At 31.1% G+C, this 20,027-nt stretch overlaps 1 protein-coding gene across 3 annotated transcripts; it reads right to left on the bottom strand.

Moving 5' to 3' along the window:
* Positions 1-9,909: 9,909 nt before the first annotated feature.
* LOC116127287 (delta(14)-sterol reductase-like) lies at positions 9,910-18,329 on the bottom strand. 3 transcript variants are annotated; one of them, XM_031412949.1, is made up of 14 exons: positions 18,146-18,329; positions 17,194-17,395; positions 16,990-17,107; positions 16,809-16,882; positions 16,266-16,322; positions 15,503-15,594; positions 15,181-15,228; positions 14,690-14,810; positions 14,545-14,591; positions 13,925-14,006; positions 11,913-11,989; positions 11,702-11,821; positions 10,467-10,541; positions 9,910-10,374 (listed from the first exon to the last, which is right to left on the bottom strand). In XM_031412949.1, the coding sequence occupies exons 2-14, from the start codon at positions 17,239-17,241 to the stop codon at positions 10,221-10,223; spliced, it is 1,113 nt and encodes a 370-aa protein (XP_031268809.1). In that variant the 5' UTR covers positions 17,242-17,395; positions 18,146-18,329; the 3' UTR covers positions 9,910-10,220. The 3 variants fall into 3 exon arrangements, with proteins under 3 accessions (XP_031268809.1, XP_031268810.1, XP_031268811.1); XM_031412950.1 differs by having other exon boundaries at positions 16,809-16,879; positions 18,146-18,328; XM_031412951.1 differs by lacking the exon at positions 16,809-16,882 and having other exon boundaries at positions 9,914-10,374; positions 18,146-18,325.
* Positions 18,330-20,027: the final 1,698 nt, after the last annotated feature.

Below are 20,027 nucleotides of genomic sequence, written 5' to 3'. Positions count from 1 at the left end.
CAAAATACACAAAAAAAAAAAACAATAAAATAACAATGGATGTTGGATTTACACCTTACATTCGAATTACTTTAAATATTCTCTGTTTCTTGTATTTATTCATCATTTAGTATTTATCCAGTACTAAATTACTGGTTTATTACAAACCCTTAGTAAACCTCCTCACAAGATTTACGCACTTCTCGTTGATACGATCGCATCAAACATGTACTCTCGAAAATTGATGTCTCACATTAAAAATATCAAGACGCTTGCTAGAAATAATATCCATTTTCACTAAACACTTAACTTTAAGGAACATCAATAGTGAAATTACAACATCATATTTTTGGCTTTATTTAATTATTGCACATATTATTCTTTCAATTTGATATTAACCTCCAATTTTATGACGTCTTTTCCTTTTTCTTCTTTTGTTTGGTATTATTAATTTCTATTTTCAGTGTAATTGTTGACCTGAGAAATTAATCTTGAATTAAAAACATGAAACAATAGTAGTTTCATGACAAGAATATCTAACTTTACAAGATCAATGATATAAATTCTCAAATTTAAAAATTTTGAAATCTTTACCATGTGGATCAAACACCAATGTGATTTTATTTTGTTTGTGTTGAGTAAGAGATTACTCGTTAACCTTTGATCTAATACATGTTAAAAACTATATAACATTCAGACTAGAATCATCGATCATTGATCTCTTATTACTTTAATTTTCGAGAGAAATTAGAAATTTTCTTCATCCACAAATATGCCCATCTTTTTAATTTTCCTCTGTTCATTATTCTTGTGTTCAACAATAAATCCATTTAAATTAAATACATCAAATCGGTTGACTTGGTTTGAGCTATGTTTCTTATTTTAACACGTCTAATTAATTTTTGTTAGATTGTGTCATTATTATTAAGTTAGAATAAACAAGCTAGGATACATCGTTATCAAACTCAAATGAATCCAATCTACTTTGCTTTGAAATTTATACACAAAATTTTGTTCTAATTCTCCTCTTTTGGTAACTCTTTTAGCAAATGCTTCACTTTTTGGGGGGGAAATTTCAACTTTCAACTCTTACCTTTTCCATATGATAGAGACCTTATATTTAAATTAAAGTTGGAGGAGGAATCAAACGAAATACAAATAATCTATTCATATATGTGGAATTTTCATGCATGTTGGTCAATGCTCTATCCAGCTGATTGTGTATTTTGATTAGAAAATTAGGGCATTAATTTGAATAGTAGTATTTACAAAGTTTGGGAGATTTTAGGTGTGACCTTTTGAAATTGACCTTGGAGGCAATTACAAATCAAGCATACATGGTTGCCTATAAGCGAAAAATATTACCTCTTATACACCACTTTACTATTTGTGCCTTTTTTTTTTTTCAATTTAATTTCATTTTTTAAATATCTTTGTCGGTCGAAGAATTGATCGAAGAAAAATCACTCCTACAAAATTAAACAAAGGTGATATTTAAAAAGAGAATATTTTAATTCAAAAGGTTTTTAATAACTTTTTCTAGACAATTTAATAAATAATTTTTGTTTTGTTTTGTAGATGTTTGATAAAACAATATTTTTAGTATGCAAAACTAGATCCATTATCTAAATCAAGTAAAACGTTAAAAGAAGTAGGTTTAAGTATTATTTGATATTTTATGACACTTCAACAATTTTTTTTTTTCATTTTATTATAATGTGGATTTAAATTTTTTTAATATGAAAATATATTTAGAACATCTCTTAAATTTCATTGATTTATAATTGTATTTTGTGTGGTAATACTTAGATGATTGTGATAATTAAGATTATCAAAAAAGTATAAACATGAAAAGAAACTAAGAGAGTGACATAGTTGGATAAATGAATCTAATTAATCAAAATTAGAACCAAATTAAGAGCAAATTAAACCCTTTTGAGCCAATGATTAATTGGTTGGGTTTCAAAGGGGAATATTATAGAAGAATGAAAAGGCATTGATTTATAAACATCAATCACATTCAAATACCTAAAATTGTCAGTCCCCTTTACCCCGTATTGCATGATTGAATACATTATCATTTCATTCAAAAGCACTTTTCAAGGATGCCCACCATTAATAAAATTCTTTCCAAATTGAAGATTTTATTTGATTTTTTTTTTTATATATAATAAAGTTTAATTTGTTTAGACTAGATGAAGCATTCCCTAGGAATCTAATCTAATTAATTAACACCCTCAAAAGGATCTGGTTCCACCTACAAGAAGAGTTGTTAGGAGGTTAATTTAATTTATTCACTTGATTTATTTTATCTAATTATACACTATCACAACCCAAAAACTTCACTACATTCGTCAGACCCAAAAGTTTTTAAATTGTACGAAGACACCCCCTCAAACAATTAATTACCGATATAAAAAAAAAACAATTTTGAGTAATTTTTATAGAATGAAAACTAAAACTACTCTAAAGAAGTAGAGCGGGTGCATTTTTTTTCTTCCACTGATAAGAGTATGATTATAGATGTTATTACGTCGTTGAAGGTAACGTTACTCTGATACTATTAGGTTATTTTTTAACATGTATTTTTACTTAAATATTTTCTTTCGACCCAATTAAATAGATGGATGCCCCCCCAATGGGTGCATATAAAGAGATCGAACTTTGAAGTTTGAAAGGCTTTTAACTAGCCATATAAAGCATTGAAAGGTTTCTATCCAATGATGGGGGTCCACGTGTACCTGACCACAAAAAGTATAAAGGACCCAACAATGAAAGAAAGAAATTAGGAGTACACAATAGTCTGCATGTAAAGTTTCCATCATAATGATACGTGCAAAGCACATGCACATGAAAGCTTATTGAGGGTCACCACACACGTGCAAATCTGTAAAATAGAGAATAACTTTACAGAAACCCAAACCCAAAAACCCTTATCTTCTTTGTTCCTTTTTCTCTTCAAATTCAATTTTCTTTTCTTTCTTTCTCGGGAACCAAACAAATCTCTCTTCTTATGCAAATCTCTTCTCTGCCCATTTTCTTACTACCAAAACAAAACACAAGACGAGGAAACAAAATCATTTCATAGTATAAAGACAAGCATTATTATGTTATAAGCCAATTTTTGTGTATTCATGTGCCATGACATGTTTCCCCAGTGATTAACTTGATGTTTTAAAAAAAAAATGTGAATGAATTTATAACTTGTATCAATTAAGATTGAAAATGTCAGTTGCCCAGATTGAAAATCGAAGTTCCCATTCAAAATAAATCGTATTTCAAATCAGTAAGAGATTGAAAAACTATATGTGCTGCTAGGAAATAAAATATGAATGGTGAAAGTTATAATTGATAATTGAACCGAGAAAACGTTGCCATTATTAGGGCTACAAAGGAGGGTGATTGAACTATGAGGGGGGAAAAAGAAAAAGTCTTATGATTAATAAGGTTGAAGTGGAGTGGTTCAAAGTGGCTTTCTTTTTGTGCTACAAGTACATAGTAGAATTCAGGGGTGTTGGTGAGTCAAAAAGACATGAGGCTGTCGGCCCATTGGGCCTATCCCCACCACCACACCCCTATCCCCATGCTCACCACACCATGCTTACTTTGATGGAACCCCCCATCTCCACCTTTTCAAAATTCCAACACATGCCCACTCACTAGAATACTTAATAATGTTCACACGCACTCTCTACCTAATTTACACAAAAATTAATCACCCACAAGAGAAATTTGATGTCATACATGTTAGATTAGTTTCGGTTTCAAATTAATAGAGTTCCCATCTGATAATGATCAATGATGACATCAATAATTGATTTTTCAGCTTAAATTGCATTTATTATTAAATCGAAGAGTAATGCTATAGTCACCGAATGACATGTCAAAATCCTGACCATTGATTAATATTAATTCATAATTAATCAACGGTCAGGATTGTATCACGTCATTCGGTGTCATACTTTCGGTGACTGTATTATTTTCCTAAATCGAATGCTTTTAGGTAGATTTAGGTCAATTGTTCTACCAATCATGTCTCATTCACACCACTATGTTTTTCCTTTCTTCTTTTTATGTCGGTGATTCTTTCTTCTTTGGAGAAGAATGAGGTGCTAAATTCACACCCCACTTAAATATTTTGAAACTAGAAGGCTTAGAAAACCTTAATCAAGAATCTAGATATATGATTTGTGGTGAGGGCATTTTGACCAAAACAATTTGGTAGGGCTTGTGACCCAAGGAAGGTGCATGCATGAATCAACATCTGCGAAGCTAATCTTTAATGTCAAAAGTTTTGCTTGTGTTATCCATAGCAAGTGAGCTCAGTTTTGTATCTTTTTTCTTCTTTAAATTAAGAGATCATAAATTACTAATTCAATTAATTAAAGATGTTAATTTAAAAGGAATACTGTCACTCATTATAAGCTCAATCAATTTGGTTTATTCATAGAGTTGGGATTGTCTTTAGATCTAATATCTATAAATTTTAAATCCCCATAAATTAAAACTTGAAAAGATATGCACATGTGAACTTGAACCCCACCAAACAACTACTTTTAACTCAATTCTATTAAGTACATATTCTTTTGAGACCAAATTTTGCTCCTAATTTTTGGTGCCTTTTATATTAATAAATAATAAATCAGCCCATTTGTTAAGCAAAGGCTCTTCCTCTTATTGGGCTTGATCAATGTTGTTTACTTGGCTCCATTTCTAGATTTCTCAAACTAATTATCAATTAACTACCAAAATTTAGATTAAAAGTGAAAGTAAAATGTCCGAATGATTTTCAAAAACAAAAACTATTAAACACCCTCTTAAAATCATGAAAAATATCCAATATTTAATAGTTAAAATTAGTTATAAACTCAAAGCTTCAATACCCATTTTACATATAGATACAAAAATATCTCAATCATACCCTAAAATATATTTGGTTTATTAGTTAAACAAAACTAGAAAAAAGAAAAGCTTCTTGATAGCCCCACCTTAAGTAGAAATTAAATTATAATTAACTTAGCTTAATTTAATTTAATTAATTGTATCTAAATGGGGACCAAAATGATGAGATTAATTCACATGCATCGAAATGTGGACAGTTTAAACCACCAAAACTTTGGTTGACAAGCATGTGACTTGCTACGAGGTTGACTCAAAATCTCGAGCTGTGATCACACTAACACTAACACACACTCTATATATATAATAAGGTAATAAAAGATTAGTTTATGTAAACAAGATTAATTGATAATCACATTAAGATAAATTAATACCAATAAAATTGCATAGAAAAAGGGTTTCGTGCTTGTGGGGTTGCTTAATCATTCTTGTTTATTGCCTCCAAAGCCACCCATGTGAAAGAACATTCTTTTGAGATAATGTCATTCTTGGGCCTTACCATTCTCACATTTCCTTATTTATTTTATTTTATTTTTTTCTAATTTAATTTAATTTATATTTGTTTCTTTAGTTTCTCCAAAAAAAGCCAGCTAAGATTTGCAATATTCAACATTTCTAGTTCTCTCTCTGTCTCTCTCAATCTCATCTCTTTGGATTTGCCATTTTTTTTTCTTTTTTTTTTTGTGGAACATAATTTAATGGGGCTTGGAGACATGTTGACCCTTTGCTCTCTTTTTTTTTTTTTTTTTTAATTGGCCACATTTTGGGTTGGAATTGAAATTCTTTTGACAATATTTTTATGAGGAAGGTGCATTTAGTTCAATGTTCGGTTGGGAGGGTGATATTACTTAATGCACAAAGAGAGAAAGAAAGAAGAAAAGTTTATGATTTTACATCCTTTTGTTTGGTACAAATTATATTAATTTGTATTAGGAAGCAAGACAAAGATGGGAAGTTATACCAGGGAACACAAATAAATGCTCTTTGAATGATACACGATTTAAAAATTTGTTAAGATTAATAAATCTAATCGACATAAAATGAGTATCATATGACACGAACCTATTGCAACACACGAAATTAAAGAATTTGCTTTTGGATATGTAGGTTTATAATAAAGATTAACATGGGTTGTCTCAGACATTATCAAATGATACATAATTTAACAATCCTAAGCAACGACCCTCCAATTGAAAATATTTTGACCAAGATTAATATGATTGATTTAAAACGAGTATCATATGTCGTATATGGGCCCATTTCAACATGCAGAATTTAAGAACTTGTTTTTGGATGCATAGGTCCAAATGATTAACATGAGTTGTGAGGCAAGACCCTTGTTTAGGAATTGATCAAATAGTGTTTAATGTTTTTGGTTAATCACTTGAAATGACACAAAATTCGACAGATTTGAATGATGAGTCTCAAATTTAGAACATTTCAGTCGATATTAATCTGATCAATATAAATGTAAGTGTCGATCATATATGACGTACACAAACCTATTTTCAATACGCGAAATATAAGAATTCACGTTGTGATACGTAGGTCCATATAAGAGATTAACATGAGTTGAAGGACAAGAAGCTTGTCCCGGACATGATAAAATAGTGTCCCCTTAAGCTTTGTGTAAAAGCCAGAACCCTCTCCCACAGTTCCAAGCTGTTGCCAAACATGAACTCCATAAAGATTTGTCTGGTCCATGTTCTGGTTTCTGAATCCTGCAACCTTATTATTTTAAATTTATCATTATTTTTTTTTTATAAATTTAATTTTCCAAAATCCACTAGGATCTAAAACTTTGCTAGCAAAATCTGGCCTGACCCATTTCTAAGATTTGCTATCTTTTTTCCTGGTTTCATTTGGTAGCTTTAATGATTTTCTAGAGTGCTTGATAGTCAGGATTTGGTTTTAAGTTTGTTTGGTTGAAGAGAAAGTGACGGAAAATGTAAGAAAGTATAAAGGGAATTAAAGCTATATTATTACTCAACTACGCTACAGTTATATTATGATATATTATTAATCAATTTTTTGTATCATTATAATAATTAGGTTTATTTCTCGTGTTAGCTACAGCCTATTATTATATAATAAGATTAATTTTAATTGTGCATCCATTAATATTAGGATTTGGGACAAGTGTAAATGTTTTGGAATTTGCAACTCCAAAGTTTGAATTTGAAGTGCCCTTGACTTATTACAAGCTTTTAAAATTTGCTTACTAAGCCCAAATTTATGTGGGCTTCTTAAGTAAAGCCCAATTCATATAAGACTAGTGTTATATGAGCCATCTAAAACTCTCTCCAAACTCTTATTTTTAGTAAATTGATTAAATAAAATTATATTTCCAAAACAGCTTTAAAGGGAATATAAATAATGGTTCCGACTTTTAGAAGAATTCTATGTAATACCAAATTCTATAATTCTATTCTACCCCAAACATTCTACGAACAAAAATAAGAACTACTAGTTTAGTTGCTTTTTTTATCGATTTTCTGTAGCAAATGAATCGTGTAAATAGTTAAATGTTTATTAAAAAAAAAAAAAAAAAAGAGATGATAAAACTTTACTGAAGAAATTCCCTTTGATACTTTATGCAATATAAGTAAACTATTTTGATGTTTTGTAGATTAACAATTTTCTATTTTATTGGGGGTTCCAGAAATTGGTACGAAATTTAATGTTAACAAAAAGAGATGGAGATAAGGAATAATTCTAGGAAGAAGATAAGGCTAATCATGGAATACACTTTATATTAGCTTTATTTACGAAATTTTATTTAATTTAGAAAGAATTTTAATGGGGTTCAAATAACTAACGGGACTTAAACAACAACACTATATTTTTTGTTGAAATATTATAATAATGCTTGTATTCCATAATTAGCCTTTGTCTTTTTCCCTAAGGTACATAGTGAATGAGTGATGGGAACAGTAGACAAAAACTAAAACGACATAGTAAATAACCAACAATTTTACCCTTTCAATGGGTGCTAAATTTAACAAAATTAAAATTGAAAAGACAAAATACATTAAAAAAAAAAAAAAAACCCTAAATGACTATTATTATATCATAAATACCTTATTCAGTTAAGAAAAAAATTATCCTTAGAACATCTTCAATAGTACTCTTTATTTTGAAGAGCATCTTTCATATAAATAAAGAATATTTTCATTAATTTTTAAATATAAAAAATACAATTTTTATTCAAATGTAATAGACTCTTTAAATTTAATGAAGAAGCTCTTTATTTTTAAGAAAGAGACTTAATAGGAGAGAAAATTAATAAATAAAATGTATAAAAACTTATAGTTTATTAATTAAAATTAGAATAGAGAGTGAAATTTGACTCTCTAAATGTGGAGAGTCAAACTCACTCTCTAATTTATATTTTAAAGATAAAAAAATCTATTGGACTCTTGTTTTTATGAATAGACTCTTTATAATAAATAGTTTTAGTCATATAAAGAGTCATTTGAAGATGCTCTTAATCTCAATACTTAAAACGTTAGGTCATGATATTGTTTTAACTTAATTTTTGACATTTCTTATAAACCGTTTATTTTATTTTTCCAATGGAATTAAACAGTGCAAAATTGACATTAAATTTTACTACTTTAAAAATCTGTCTTATTTTACAATTGGATTAACACAATTGAATATATAAAATTACGTCAAAATTTTAAGTCACAATATCCGAAAACCCAAACTTTAACTACTCAATATCCACTTAAAACTAATACTTACTTTAGAAACTATAACCAAAATTCACTTTTTATGAGACGTCAAATTAACTAATTAAGCAAACCTTTTAGATAAGAAAATAAAAAAAATAAAAATCATGATAAAAAAGTTTCTTTTTAACTTATTAAAAAACAATCTTAATGGATATTTAGAGCATCATCAAATCACTCTTTAATAAATGGCTTAAACTCTTTATTATAAAAGTTTGACTCATATAAATAAGAGTCCAACGGACTCTTTATTCTTTAAATATAAATTAAAGAATGAGTTTAACTCTCTACATTTAAAGAGTCAGATTTCATTTTCTCTTCTAATTTTAAATAATAAAAAGTGATACTACACCAATAATCTTTTCTCACAAATTTTCTTTCAAAACCTAGACGTGATAACTTGCAATTAATTAGTAAGATTCATGCGAATCTATTTGAGACCCATTGTGAATTAACCAATTGCGAACTGTCACGTCAAGGTTGTAAAATAAAGTTTGCGAGAGAGAATTGTTGATGTAGTATTATTCAATAATAAATTATAAGTTTCTATATATTTTATTTATTATTTATCTCCCCTATTAAGTTTCTTTATTAAAAAAACTTATTCTCTCTCCTAAAACTTAAAGAGTCTATAACATTTCAATAAAAATTTTGTTTTTTATATTTAAAAATTAATGAAGATGCTCTTTAAAAAAAACTCTTAATAGTGTTCACCTAAAACTAAGAAAACCTTAATATTGGTTCGTTTGTTTCATTTTTTTTTTCCACTATCTTATCCTATCCAAATATATATTTGTTTTAATATTCTCAATTCTCTTCAAAATTCAATCTTATTCTATTCAACTTAAAACATTAACAGTTATCTTTCTCAATAAAAGTTTTAAAATTAACAAAATTACACTTACCCACCCAAACTACTATCACTCGCCAATCGCCACCGTAACAACGCACAACAGGTTGGATCTGATTGATCGTGTACCGATTTGTCTGATCTGGCCATATCCACCATGAATCTAGCAAAAAACAACTAAAGATCTAGCCATTGACGATGACACGACCCAATTTGGTTGTCAATGACCAAATTTGTGGTTGTAGATTTGGCCGTTTCTAACCAAATCAATGCATAATTGACCAGATCTAACTGATCATGTACTATTCCAACCACTTTCAAACGATGGTGGCCAACTTCCGACAATATGTGGGTGAATAAGAGTGCTTTTATCAATTTATAAACTTTTATTGTGAAAGATGTTTAGTTAAGTTAACAAACCTAGAAGGTTAAAAATAATCTACATATTTTTAAAAAATGCTATTAAAAAATGTATCATAAGCTTCTCAAAATCGTATCTTATTTTATAGAAATGCTATTCAGCATAGAATGCTATCCTAAAAAATCATGGGAGCCTGCAATTTCTGTATCCACACTAAATCCTTTTCCTTAATAATCTCAGCAGCTGGCCCATGTTAAAACTGCAGGGCAAATTTAAGTTGCATGACTACTCGCCATTGATCCAAATGCTCAACACTTATGGGAAGTATCAATAGAAAATGACATAATGATACAAAATGAACTGAAAGCCTCCGAGCAGATATTCCACAACCTTTCTGCTAATAAGCATACGGTAATATTCTCCAAGGAACAAGTCTACAGTATTCTGCCCATATTTCTCTATACTTCTCTGCACAGCGAACTTCATCTCTTCTCTCTCTCCATATTAGCAGAATAAGAAGATAAATAGGGTAAAAATATGGAACCGGTGAACTGCAAAAGGAGTGAATCTCAGAGTGGAAGTTGCACACTAGTTAAATGTACAAGACTGTCATTATATAAAAGTTAAAAAATTTGAAATTTACCTTATCCCACAAGGTAAACTGAAGGACAACGCCAGCAATAAGTCCCCAAGGTAATTACAGTGCCTCGCCACTCCCCTTCAAAAAATTATCACAGTATATAAGATGCGGCATCAAGAACTTGGACTGTACCAACATTCAAGAGATAAGAAAGGCTACCCTTTGGGAGGATGCCTAAAGTCAAACCTACGGATGTCTATATCCCTAAAGGTTATCTTCAAGTAGACTCCGTAATCTTTCTAATGCAGAGATCCAAGAAGGTGTCACAAAATAATGACACTACATTCAATGTTGTTAATATCTTAGATATTCGTAAGATTATGAGATTTCGTAGCATGGGTCTGCATTTCATCCATTTCGGCATGTTGCAAGTAGGCATTAGACCTCTTAAGTTGAAAAACACATTTACAATTTTTTCTTTATTTGATAGAAGACGCTTGCCAAGCATTATGATCCATTTCCAAGAAAGGAATCCAACCCACTTAGGGGTAAAAGCCTAAATGGGTTAAGACACAGCTTTGCATCTGCAACCCAAACCCATGAATTTGACCGGGAAAAAGAGAACTAAGCACCAAAGATGACTGACTACTTCAAGCACAATATCAAGAGACATGCCACTGAAAACACCTAGGACTAGGAGTCTTCAAGGACAACCAACAATTTCCTAATATATAGTAGGGGAAAAAAATGTCTGTTGTCCCCTCTACCGATGCCAATCCTTAACAAGGAGGAAATATGAGAAATTCTACATTGTTCAGTTGAATCATTAGTACTGACACCAGATGCAACTTGCAAGCACGAGTTCCTAGCAGAAATGCCACAGCATTGAGCTGCCACCTTCATGCAAATGATAGAACTGCAAACAATAGAATAAGAGATGCAGAACAAGGATAAAATTGCAGGTTCAGTCAAGAGAGAAAAAATTTGACCTGTTAGCAATATGATAAAATTCTTCGTTCACATCTAAGTCCTTTAGAAATATGCTCTAACCAAATCATTACAGAGCCCAAAATGGGTTAGCTTGTTCACTCAGATTATGAAACTTTCATTGAGAAATCATTTAACAACAAACTAGCGTTAAATGAAGTACTATAACTGCATTAACTCTTAATTTACATTCCAATATTTTTTTTCCTATTTCTGATTTCTGTTTAGACCTCAATAAAAAAATTACTTTGTCATGATACCATTGATAAGGACAAAAGATGAAATTACAAGGGATGTATTGGAAATCTCACCAATAACCAGAAGCAAGCAACTTGCCCCCAATAACCTTGGGAGGCTTACCCCAAATATGTGCCTTGGGATTCTTTTTGAAGATGTGTTTTTGCCTGTTAGCTCCTCTGAATACCAGATATCTGCACAGTTTTAATATTAAAGGCACAATCTTAAAAAAAGTTAAGTCAGTTTGAAGCAACAAAGTACTAACTATACGTCATTGACATTTACCCAATCAAAAACACTAAACAATTTGCTACAACAGCAGCAGTTGTAAGCTCCACCTTGTTATGCAAAAGCCACCAACCCTGCAACAAAGAAAAAGACGTTCAATTCATTAAAAGTTTAAAACCAATTGATATTATATATGGACAGGATTAATATTTGTACAAAACCATTAATGTTTCTTTGAGATTCTGGATTGACCATATTAAGAATTGCACAAGGAGGCTCAAAAAAGTCTGACCAGGCTTGGATGCAAGGTTTAAGGTAACCATGAATGAGAATTGAGCTCTAACAGAGAAAATAAGGATTGAGAGGCCTGTTCAATCACAATGTTCAAGCAGAATTACTCCTGAACTCAACAGCAAGAGAAGCGAGTGATTGGATTGGCCCAAAAATTGATGCTAAAATACAAGTTGGACCTATATTTCTCAAACTACTTTGGAAGGTAAGGAATTGAGTCGCTCCATTTTCTGTTATTCAAAAGGAGTCCTAAATTAATGAATATGAACTTCAGTTCTGCCCAGATGTTATTATGGAGCCACATGATATGGCATTAACATGATAGACATAACAACCAAGATATGATAATAGACACAATATTGCTCGCTTTCTGATTTACAGGATCCAACAAGAGTGGCAACTACCAAACATTCTCATTTGCAATGGAAACACTGATTAGGATGGAATACACACAGTTATATTCCAATGAATAGAAAACCATCGCATGGATAGGAAGATAGAGAGATGATGGTGCCTGAACAACTTCAAGCTCCCAAATCTAGTGTTCTCCGACAATGCTTGGAATCAAGTGTCTAATCGTTACCACCATGCCTCCACCTCATCTAGTTTTGCCTAGTCCTATCCATGTTTTTGCAACTGAGGGGCAGCTAAGTTGTTGCCAAAAATATGGCAATAATCTCAATAAAGCTGCTCCAATTCAAAGTCTTCAAATTCACTAGAGTTAAGGGATTGGCTCTCATTGATCAATATCTACTTTTTTGGCTTTAGGAATCTCCAAATTGTGGTAAGGAAGAGTTTGAAAAGTGTATCCATAGTCTGCAAATAACTTCCTTTCAATGGTTTCGCAATATGGCTTGTCCAGATACAAGTGATAGTGATCAACCATGCATATGACCGGCCAACAAAATAATCTACATCTTGAGGCATAAACAATTGTAACAGCTATTTCAAATACAGTGCCTCTCCATGGTTTCATCCAAGCATTGCACTTGAATACAACTACCATGGAAAATTTTTGAGTAGGTAGTAGAGACCAATAATTGTATCTTGGTTTATCTAAGTGTTTCTAAGATAATTATGGTTTTCAAAGGGAATATGAGATCTAGAAAGATGTCAAGGAACCTAATCTCTAGATGTCACCCCTGAGTCGAAAAGATTTCCAATTATTTGTTCTCTATGTGTGTGTGCAAGGGAGAATCAATAGAGTAATCTCAGATAGAGTACAAAATTCAGATCCTTCCCAGAAATTTTCAAATAACAATTATATATTTCTGCATTGATATTTTTACCAATGCAAGATATGTGACGCAAAGACTTTCAGTAGACATATCAGGACTTCCAACATAGTAATGACAAAGAGAATTGAGAAAACTTATGCCCTTTTGAGAATTGATCTTTGTTTTGTGAAACAAAGGAGTCCATTTTATATTTTGTAAATTTTGCAATGCCTTTTAGTTTATAATAAAAAGATTGATCAAGCATACAAGGAAATATGCAGTGCATATACATACAAGAAAGCTTTAAGAACTAAAATTTTGAAATTAAAAAGAGAGAGAGAGAGAGAGAGAGAGAGAGAGAGAGAGAGAGAGAGAAAACAACAAGAAAGAGGATGCTTTCATTCTCTATTTAACAGTTACATGCCTGGATGCTAAAAGTGAAAGGAATCTAGACTAGATCAGACTGAACATACAAGAAAATATTAAGAATTAAATTTTTCAAAAAAATAGAAAAGAGAAAATGAAAGAGATGCTTTCATGCTTTAGTTAATAGTAACATGCCTGGATGCTAAAAGTGAAAGGAATCCAGACTAGATCCCCAAATACCAACATGAAGCCTAACCTCTCAGCTATTATGTCCCACCTGTAAAAGCAACCATCTACAAACAGATCAGATATGTAACTTAAATCATATAAAAATGACCAGCCTACAACTTCAAAATAATTCAACAGAACTTAAGGGATCAGAATAGTGAAACTTCTCTGGTTGGATCTATAAGATGGATTTTATCCAAAATAAAGAAAAACGACATTGCATTACTTGATCTACACTATATATATATTTTTAATTTATTTTCTTTTCTTTCTTCTTTATTTACCCATTTCTACTCCCTTATAGATCATATGGTGTGGCATAGCAAACCAGTAAATATTTGATTGTAAGGGCAATAAATAATAGCAGTAGACCCTTCCAATTCCAAGAATATACAGCAACAAAACAAAATAAATAATTGTCATTACTGCTTCCAATATATTGTCAAGCACATGAATAGCATACTATAATCAGAAGACAGAAGAAGAGCTTTCCATGATGAATATAGTAACCAACTATGTTCACTTTGAAACTACAGCTTGAAAATATTTTGACGATCATGCCAAAGGGATACAAGTAATACACTTACGTGGAGGTCATGTACTCCTCATGAACAAAGTAGTCCAGGATGTACAACTGGAACAAAATATAGAAAGAAAGAATACTTAGCAACGACTAATGACATGTAAAATATTGAAAAAGAAATGTGTATTACTTAGCATCAGCAAAATTACCCCACAGAATAGCTGGTAGAGGATCATTGATTGTGATAAGGTGCCATTTTGAAAACTTTTTGCCAGAACTGATAAATTGATAAGTAGCCATCCCATCATTCCAGCTCTAACAAAGAAAAATCTACAGAGGATATACCATTATCATTAGAATTGAACAGCATGTCCAAATATATTTTACATCTTAATCAATAAAAGAGATTTAGAATGTTACAGTAACCATCATTCATAGGAGTGTCAAATACTTTAAACCATCCTAATCATTATTAAGAAATACGATAATTCTCATCTATACATTCAAGCAAAGGCCGAACTATCAATCTCTGCACTACACTGCAGAGTCACCATCCAGTTCAAATTTGAGAATTATAGTTCAGCCTTCCTAAAAGAAACTATAATCACATGAGTTCTCAAAATATAAGGCTATGAAATAAAATTCTTATAGACAAATCAACAAGGAAACTTTCCCAGAAAATTGAAGAGGGATTACATACTTGAGATCAATGCCCATAAACTGAGGATTCAGCTGTATTCCAAACCACCTAAAGAATTACATACAAGGTAAAAATATCAAGACTTTAAATAAAGACTGTTAAAAATGACCAAACAGACAAAAAAGAAAGTATTTGACATGGACACTAACTTTTCCATTTTCAGTTACATGAATTGATAATTCAGTTTACAAAATAAAAAGGTTCTTTGAAAACGATTAAATTAAAAGGGCAGTAGTTGTCTCAAAAACCAGATAGGATAAATGATTCAGAGAAACATTTATATGCTTTAGAACATATGTGTAATATGTTATTTATCCAATACCAGTCATGTAGAAGGTTTCCTGTGACATGAGGCTTCAGGGAAGAACCCTGATTGTGCGACCTGCACCCAGTAACAAAGAGTACCCATGTCACCTGGCATAAAATAGAAAAGGCAAATGCAACAACTGATTAGGAAAGCAAAAGAAAGAAAATGTGATTTAATAATAAATAAAAATTAGAGGGAATCAATTCTGGCAGATACCATAATGTTAGCTCAACTATAAGACTTACAGCCATGCAATTAAAAACTATATTAGGACCAAAATATTGAATTGAATTCCCTCTTAGTAATCAATTAATCAACATGATTGCAAACAACAATGGAGGTCATGGCCTCGCCAAGGTTGAAATAGATAAAAGACAGTAAACAAAAGAAATGAAAAATTGCTTGTCTATACTGAGATCATTTTTTTCCACGTCTCTTTAGAGATCAATGAGGCACGCAGCATCTTTTAAGTACCAGCAGAACTTTCTCAATCAACTCATTTTAGCAAAGCACAAATTAATCTGCATATAATAAATCAAGTTTTAAACATTTACAATCTACACGGTTGAGGTTGTGGCTCTATGGAGACACCACAAATTATAATTAAATGATTTGAGTCGGAATGCAAATTCAACCTCGCTGAACTTAAACTTGAAGAAAGATGCTGACACATAATGGTTACCAATTAAATGCATATGTATATTTCATTCAATAACTACAAAACAGACAGCCACATACCAAACTTTCCAGGCACCAAAGAAGAAACCTCAGCACTTACAAGAAAACCAAACATTAAAGTTGTTGATAGCAGCTCAAATCCTCTATCTGATATCACCTACAAGATCATCATAAATTAGAGCACATGTCTGCACATATACATTATGCACATAATCAACTTAAGTAACCAATCAAAGAAGTAATTGTTGCCTATTCAGCTTTCTAGAATGCATTTCAAGTTCACATAAAAGCCAAATAACACACTAAACCTAATTTAATGAGAAAAAAGACAAAAATATGCACCATCAAAATCAAGTCCAATGAGGATTGTCCAAACATTTCATATATGCTTACAAATTTGACTTTTACCGTTTCACCTGACAACGACTACTCTGAGTTTCAAAAATACTCATGACATAGCATACAACATTTAAAAAACTGTATTTCAAGTCAGATACACTGCCTAAATGTTTATTCAACATCATACTATACTATTTACAAATTATAACATAATAAAACCCACAAAGCCATAAGTAATTTTGGGAATTGAAGACGACTATATAATTACAAGCCAGTGGATAAACATGGAGTAGCAAATACTTACAGTGGGTGATACGAAATCCATCTGGGCACCAATTCCAAGTAGCGCAACCAACAATACAAGCAACAACAAACCTACTACAAAACAATAACCCATTTGAAACATAAAAAAATACAAAACATAACACATCAAAATTCTAAAGAACTTGTGCAAATGAGTAAGGAAACAAATAATTAAAACAAACCATTGCATCGATAACGAAGTCGAGTGCCATCTTGTAATACAACCCCCTTCACAACTTTACCAGGTAAAATAGATCCAGCAGTTGCCAAGTACAAAAAATATGTCATTAAAACAGCAACCTGCATACAATACACAGACGGGTTCTTGACAGAAATTTGGATTTACTGAATGATTAGCTTGTCTTAAAAAAAGACAAAGTACTTACGGAGTTTAGTGAAGGAATAAAAGCGTGTAAAGGAATAGCCAAATCCATCTTTAGCAATTGTAGAAGCAATAACAATAATACTTTGGTCTCTACTGAAACAGCAAAATTTGAAGTGGCTGGTGTGTTGCTTTTTGTTTCAAAGTAGATGATAAGGAACTAAATACTGCACCACCACTGGTTTTTGAAATTAACACTGACACCCCTGAAATAATTGAACATAGTTAAGTCAGCACCATCCCTTCTAAAATCACAAACTCAAATCACAATGCAGAATAAAAATAAATCAAAGTAAACATATAGGTGGGTTTTGTTTGGAAGTTTACTGGTGTCACCATGAAAGAGAGAGGAGTTTTTCTTCAACTTTGTTCAAGATCGTGTTGTTTCAAATACTAGGATATAAACGCCTAAAACTAACAGCCATTACTGGAATCTTTACTCTCACCCAGCAGAGATTATACAAAGACAGTAATACCCTCCAGCTGAGACTGACTGGAAAGAGTTCAACAATGTATACTAGATTGCAAATTAATGTTTGACATAATCCACATTTTCCATGTGAAACTGCATCTAATTACAGAATAATACTATGTGAAACAAACAAATACCAAAACAAAATCATATCAAACACTTCGCAAATATGACACATTACCCTAAAATCCCTAAATAAGAAATACGATAATAAAATTGTTTACTACAATAAACAAAAATAACCAACAATATCATGGCAACGATATGTGTTTAATATTAATACAGAACAAAAATTTGCAACATTTTTGTCAATCCTAGCTACTACATTAACTAACATACAAGTCAAATATTTGGGAAATATGAACCCTAAAAACAATCAAACAAAAGATTGACAACAATACTTCCATCCAAAATCACAAATAATCGATTTAAAATTAACTCATTGTTATTTCCACACCAAAACATTAACTTAACACTAACGAACCGAAATGCGGCCAAGCTTGAATCCATGGGGTAATGGTTTTGTCCTTCTATCTTTTTCCACTTCATTCATTCTCTAGGAAAATTCTCTGTTATACAACTTCATCCATATTCAAGATCAAATTTCTTCAAAAGCTCGACTCATGAGACGTGATCCCTTCCAAGATTCAACTCCCAATTTCTTTTTCTCCAAATTATAATAATATGGTAAATAAAATAAGGGAGAACAACATTTTCCTACCCAAGGTTTAGTGAAATACTTTTTCCCCCCTTCAAGTTTCAAAACGACACTTTTCCACCCACTGTTATGTTCTGTCAGGAAAATCTGTAACTATATTACTATAAAGACAAAAACACCCTTTACTATTTGACTTAATAATTCTATTACTAATTAAAATTTGACTAACCAATGAAATGTCTTTTTTACCTTTATTAATAATTATCTAAATAATACATATTCGAAATCTTCATTATTCACCTTTAACTTTAAATTAATCCACAAAACCCCCATTATTAAAGCAACTTCAATTAATAAAAAATTAGTATCAAATTAATAAAAAAATTAAACTTAATCTTTATTGCAACAAAATTTACAGAAGTCTTCAAAATAGATTTCAAAAAAATCTTACAAAAAAGATTGTACACAAAATTGCATCTTAAAGAGATGAAGTGAAAGTTGCAGATGAAGAAGTTTGGTAAACTAGGAATTGCAGCTCTTTTACGGATGCGCATGAACTATTCGAGTGAATGACTATTGCAGTCTTCCAGTCTTTCATTCAACCAAGATTTGCAGAAACTATTAACTCCCATTAATTCAAACTCTATCCCAGATTCATCCAGATTCGCTAGAAAAAATCACCTCCCATTCATTCAAACACGATTGAAATTCATCCCCCATCTTAACACCACATTCAAAATTCATCCTCCATCTCAACTCCATAATCAAATTCGTCTTACGTCTCAACTCCATAATCAAATTCATCTTACATCTCAACTAAACAATCATAGTAATAATAAGCAAAAGAGAAGAGAAAAAATAAAATAAAAAATAAAACCCATAAAATCCATTAATAAAATCTATGAAAAAGAAAAATGAAATTGTTCTTGTCTCGGTAACGACCCACATGATGTGTAGCGGAGAAAAATAATGCTGCCCAAGCCATGGATTTGAAGCATTGCTCTATTTTGAGTCCTTCAAATTTCATACAAAATATAAAGACTTGTCACAGTTTAAAGGTCGGTCATTAGGATATCAAGGATGAACTATGGCATGAAGAAGAGGCCTTGAAGAAGAGAGAAGTCGCGTGGCTGAAGGTTGTGACACCGCCAACCCAGTTGGCGGTTGCAGGTTACACCGGTGTCGCAGCCTCCGGCATAGAAGGGAGAGATAATGGCGAAGAAAAGATAAAAAAAAAAAAAAAAAGAAAAAAAGAAAGAGAAAGTAAGCAAAGGAAAAGAAAAAAGAAAGTCAAAAGCTTTTGCGGTTTTATGTAAATTAACCATCCTACCCTTATTTGAAACGGATTTTCTTAATAGAACATAACGATGGGTGAAAAAGTTTATTAATTAAGATATTATAAAAATTGGTAATGTTTCATATTCGTATATATAGACTTTTATATATGTTTTAGATGATGATGATGATGATAGCGTTAATAATATTATTAATATTTGAGTATGCCAATATTTGTTTGTTGTTAATTATATATAAAAAATGCAAGAAAATAGATGTAACACCTCATTTTTCTTATAATACATACTATGTAAATTATAGATATACATAGCGTATGAAAGATAGTGGGCTCAAATTTTTCTTTACTTATAAAAATTAATTCTTTACAAATACAAAATACTATGTATTAAAAACTTTCTAATTAATACAAAAT

Source organism: Pistacia vera, unplaced genomic scaffold (assembly GCF_008641045.1).
Source record: "Pistacia vera cultivar Batoury unplaced genomic scaffold, PisVer_v2 Contig190, whole genome shotgun sequence".
In the NCBI taxonomy this organism is placed as follows: domain Eukaryota; kingdom Viridiplantae; phylum Streptophyta; class Magnoliopsida; order Sapindales; family Anacardiaceae; genus Pistacia; species Pistacia vera.
The sequence above is the reverse complement of the archived record's forward strand: the minus strand, read 5'-3'. Positions and strand labels throughout refer to the sequence as shown.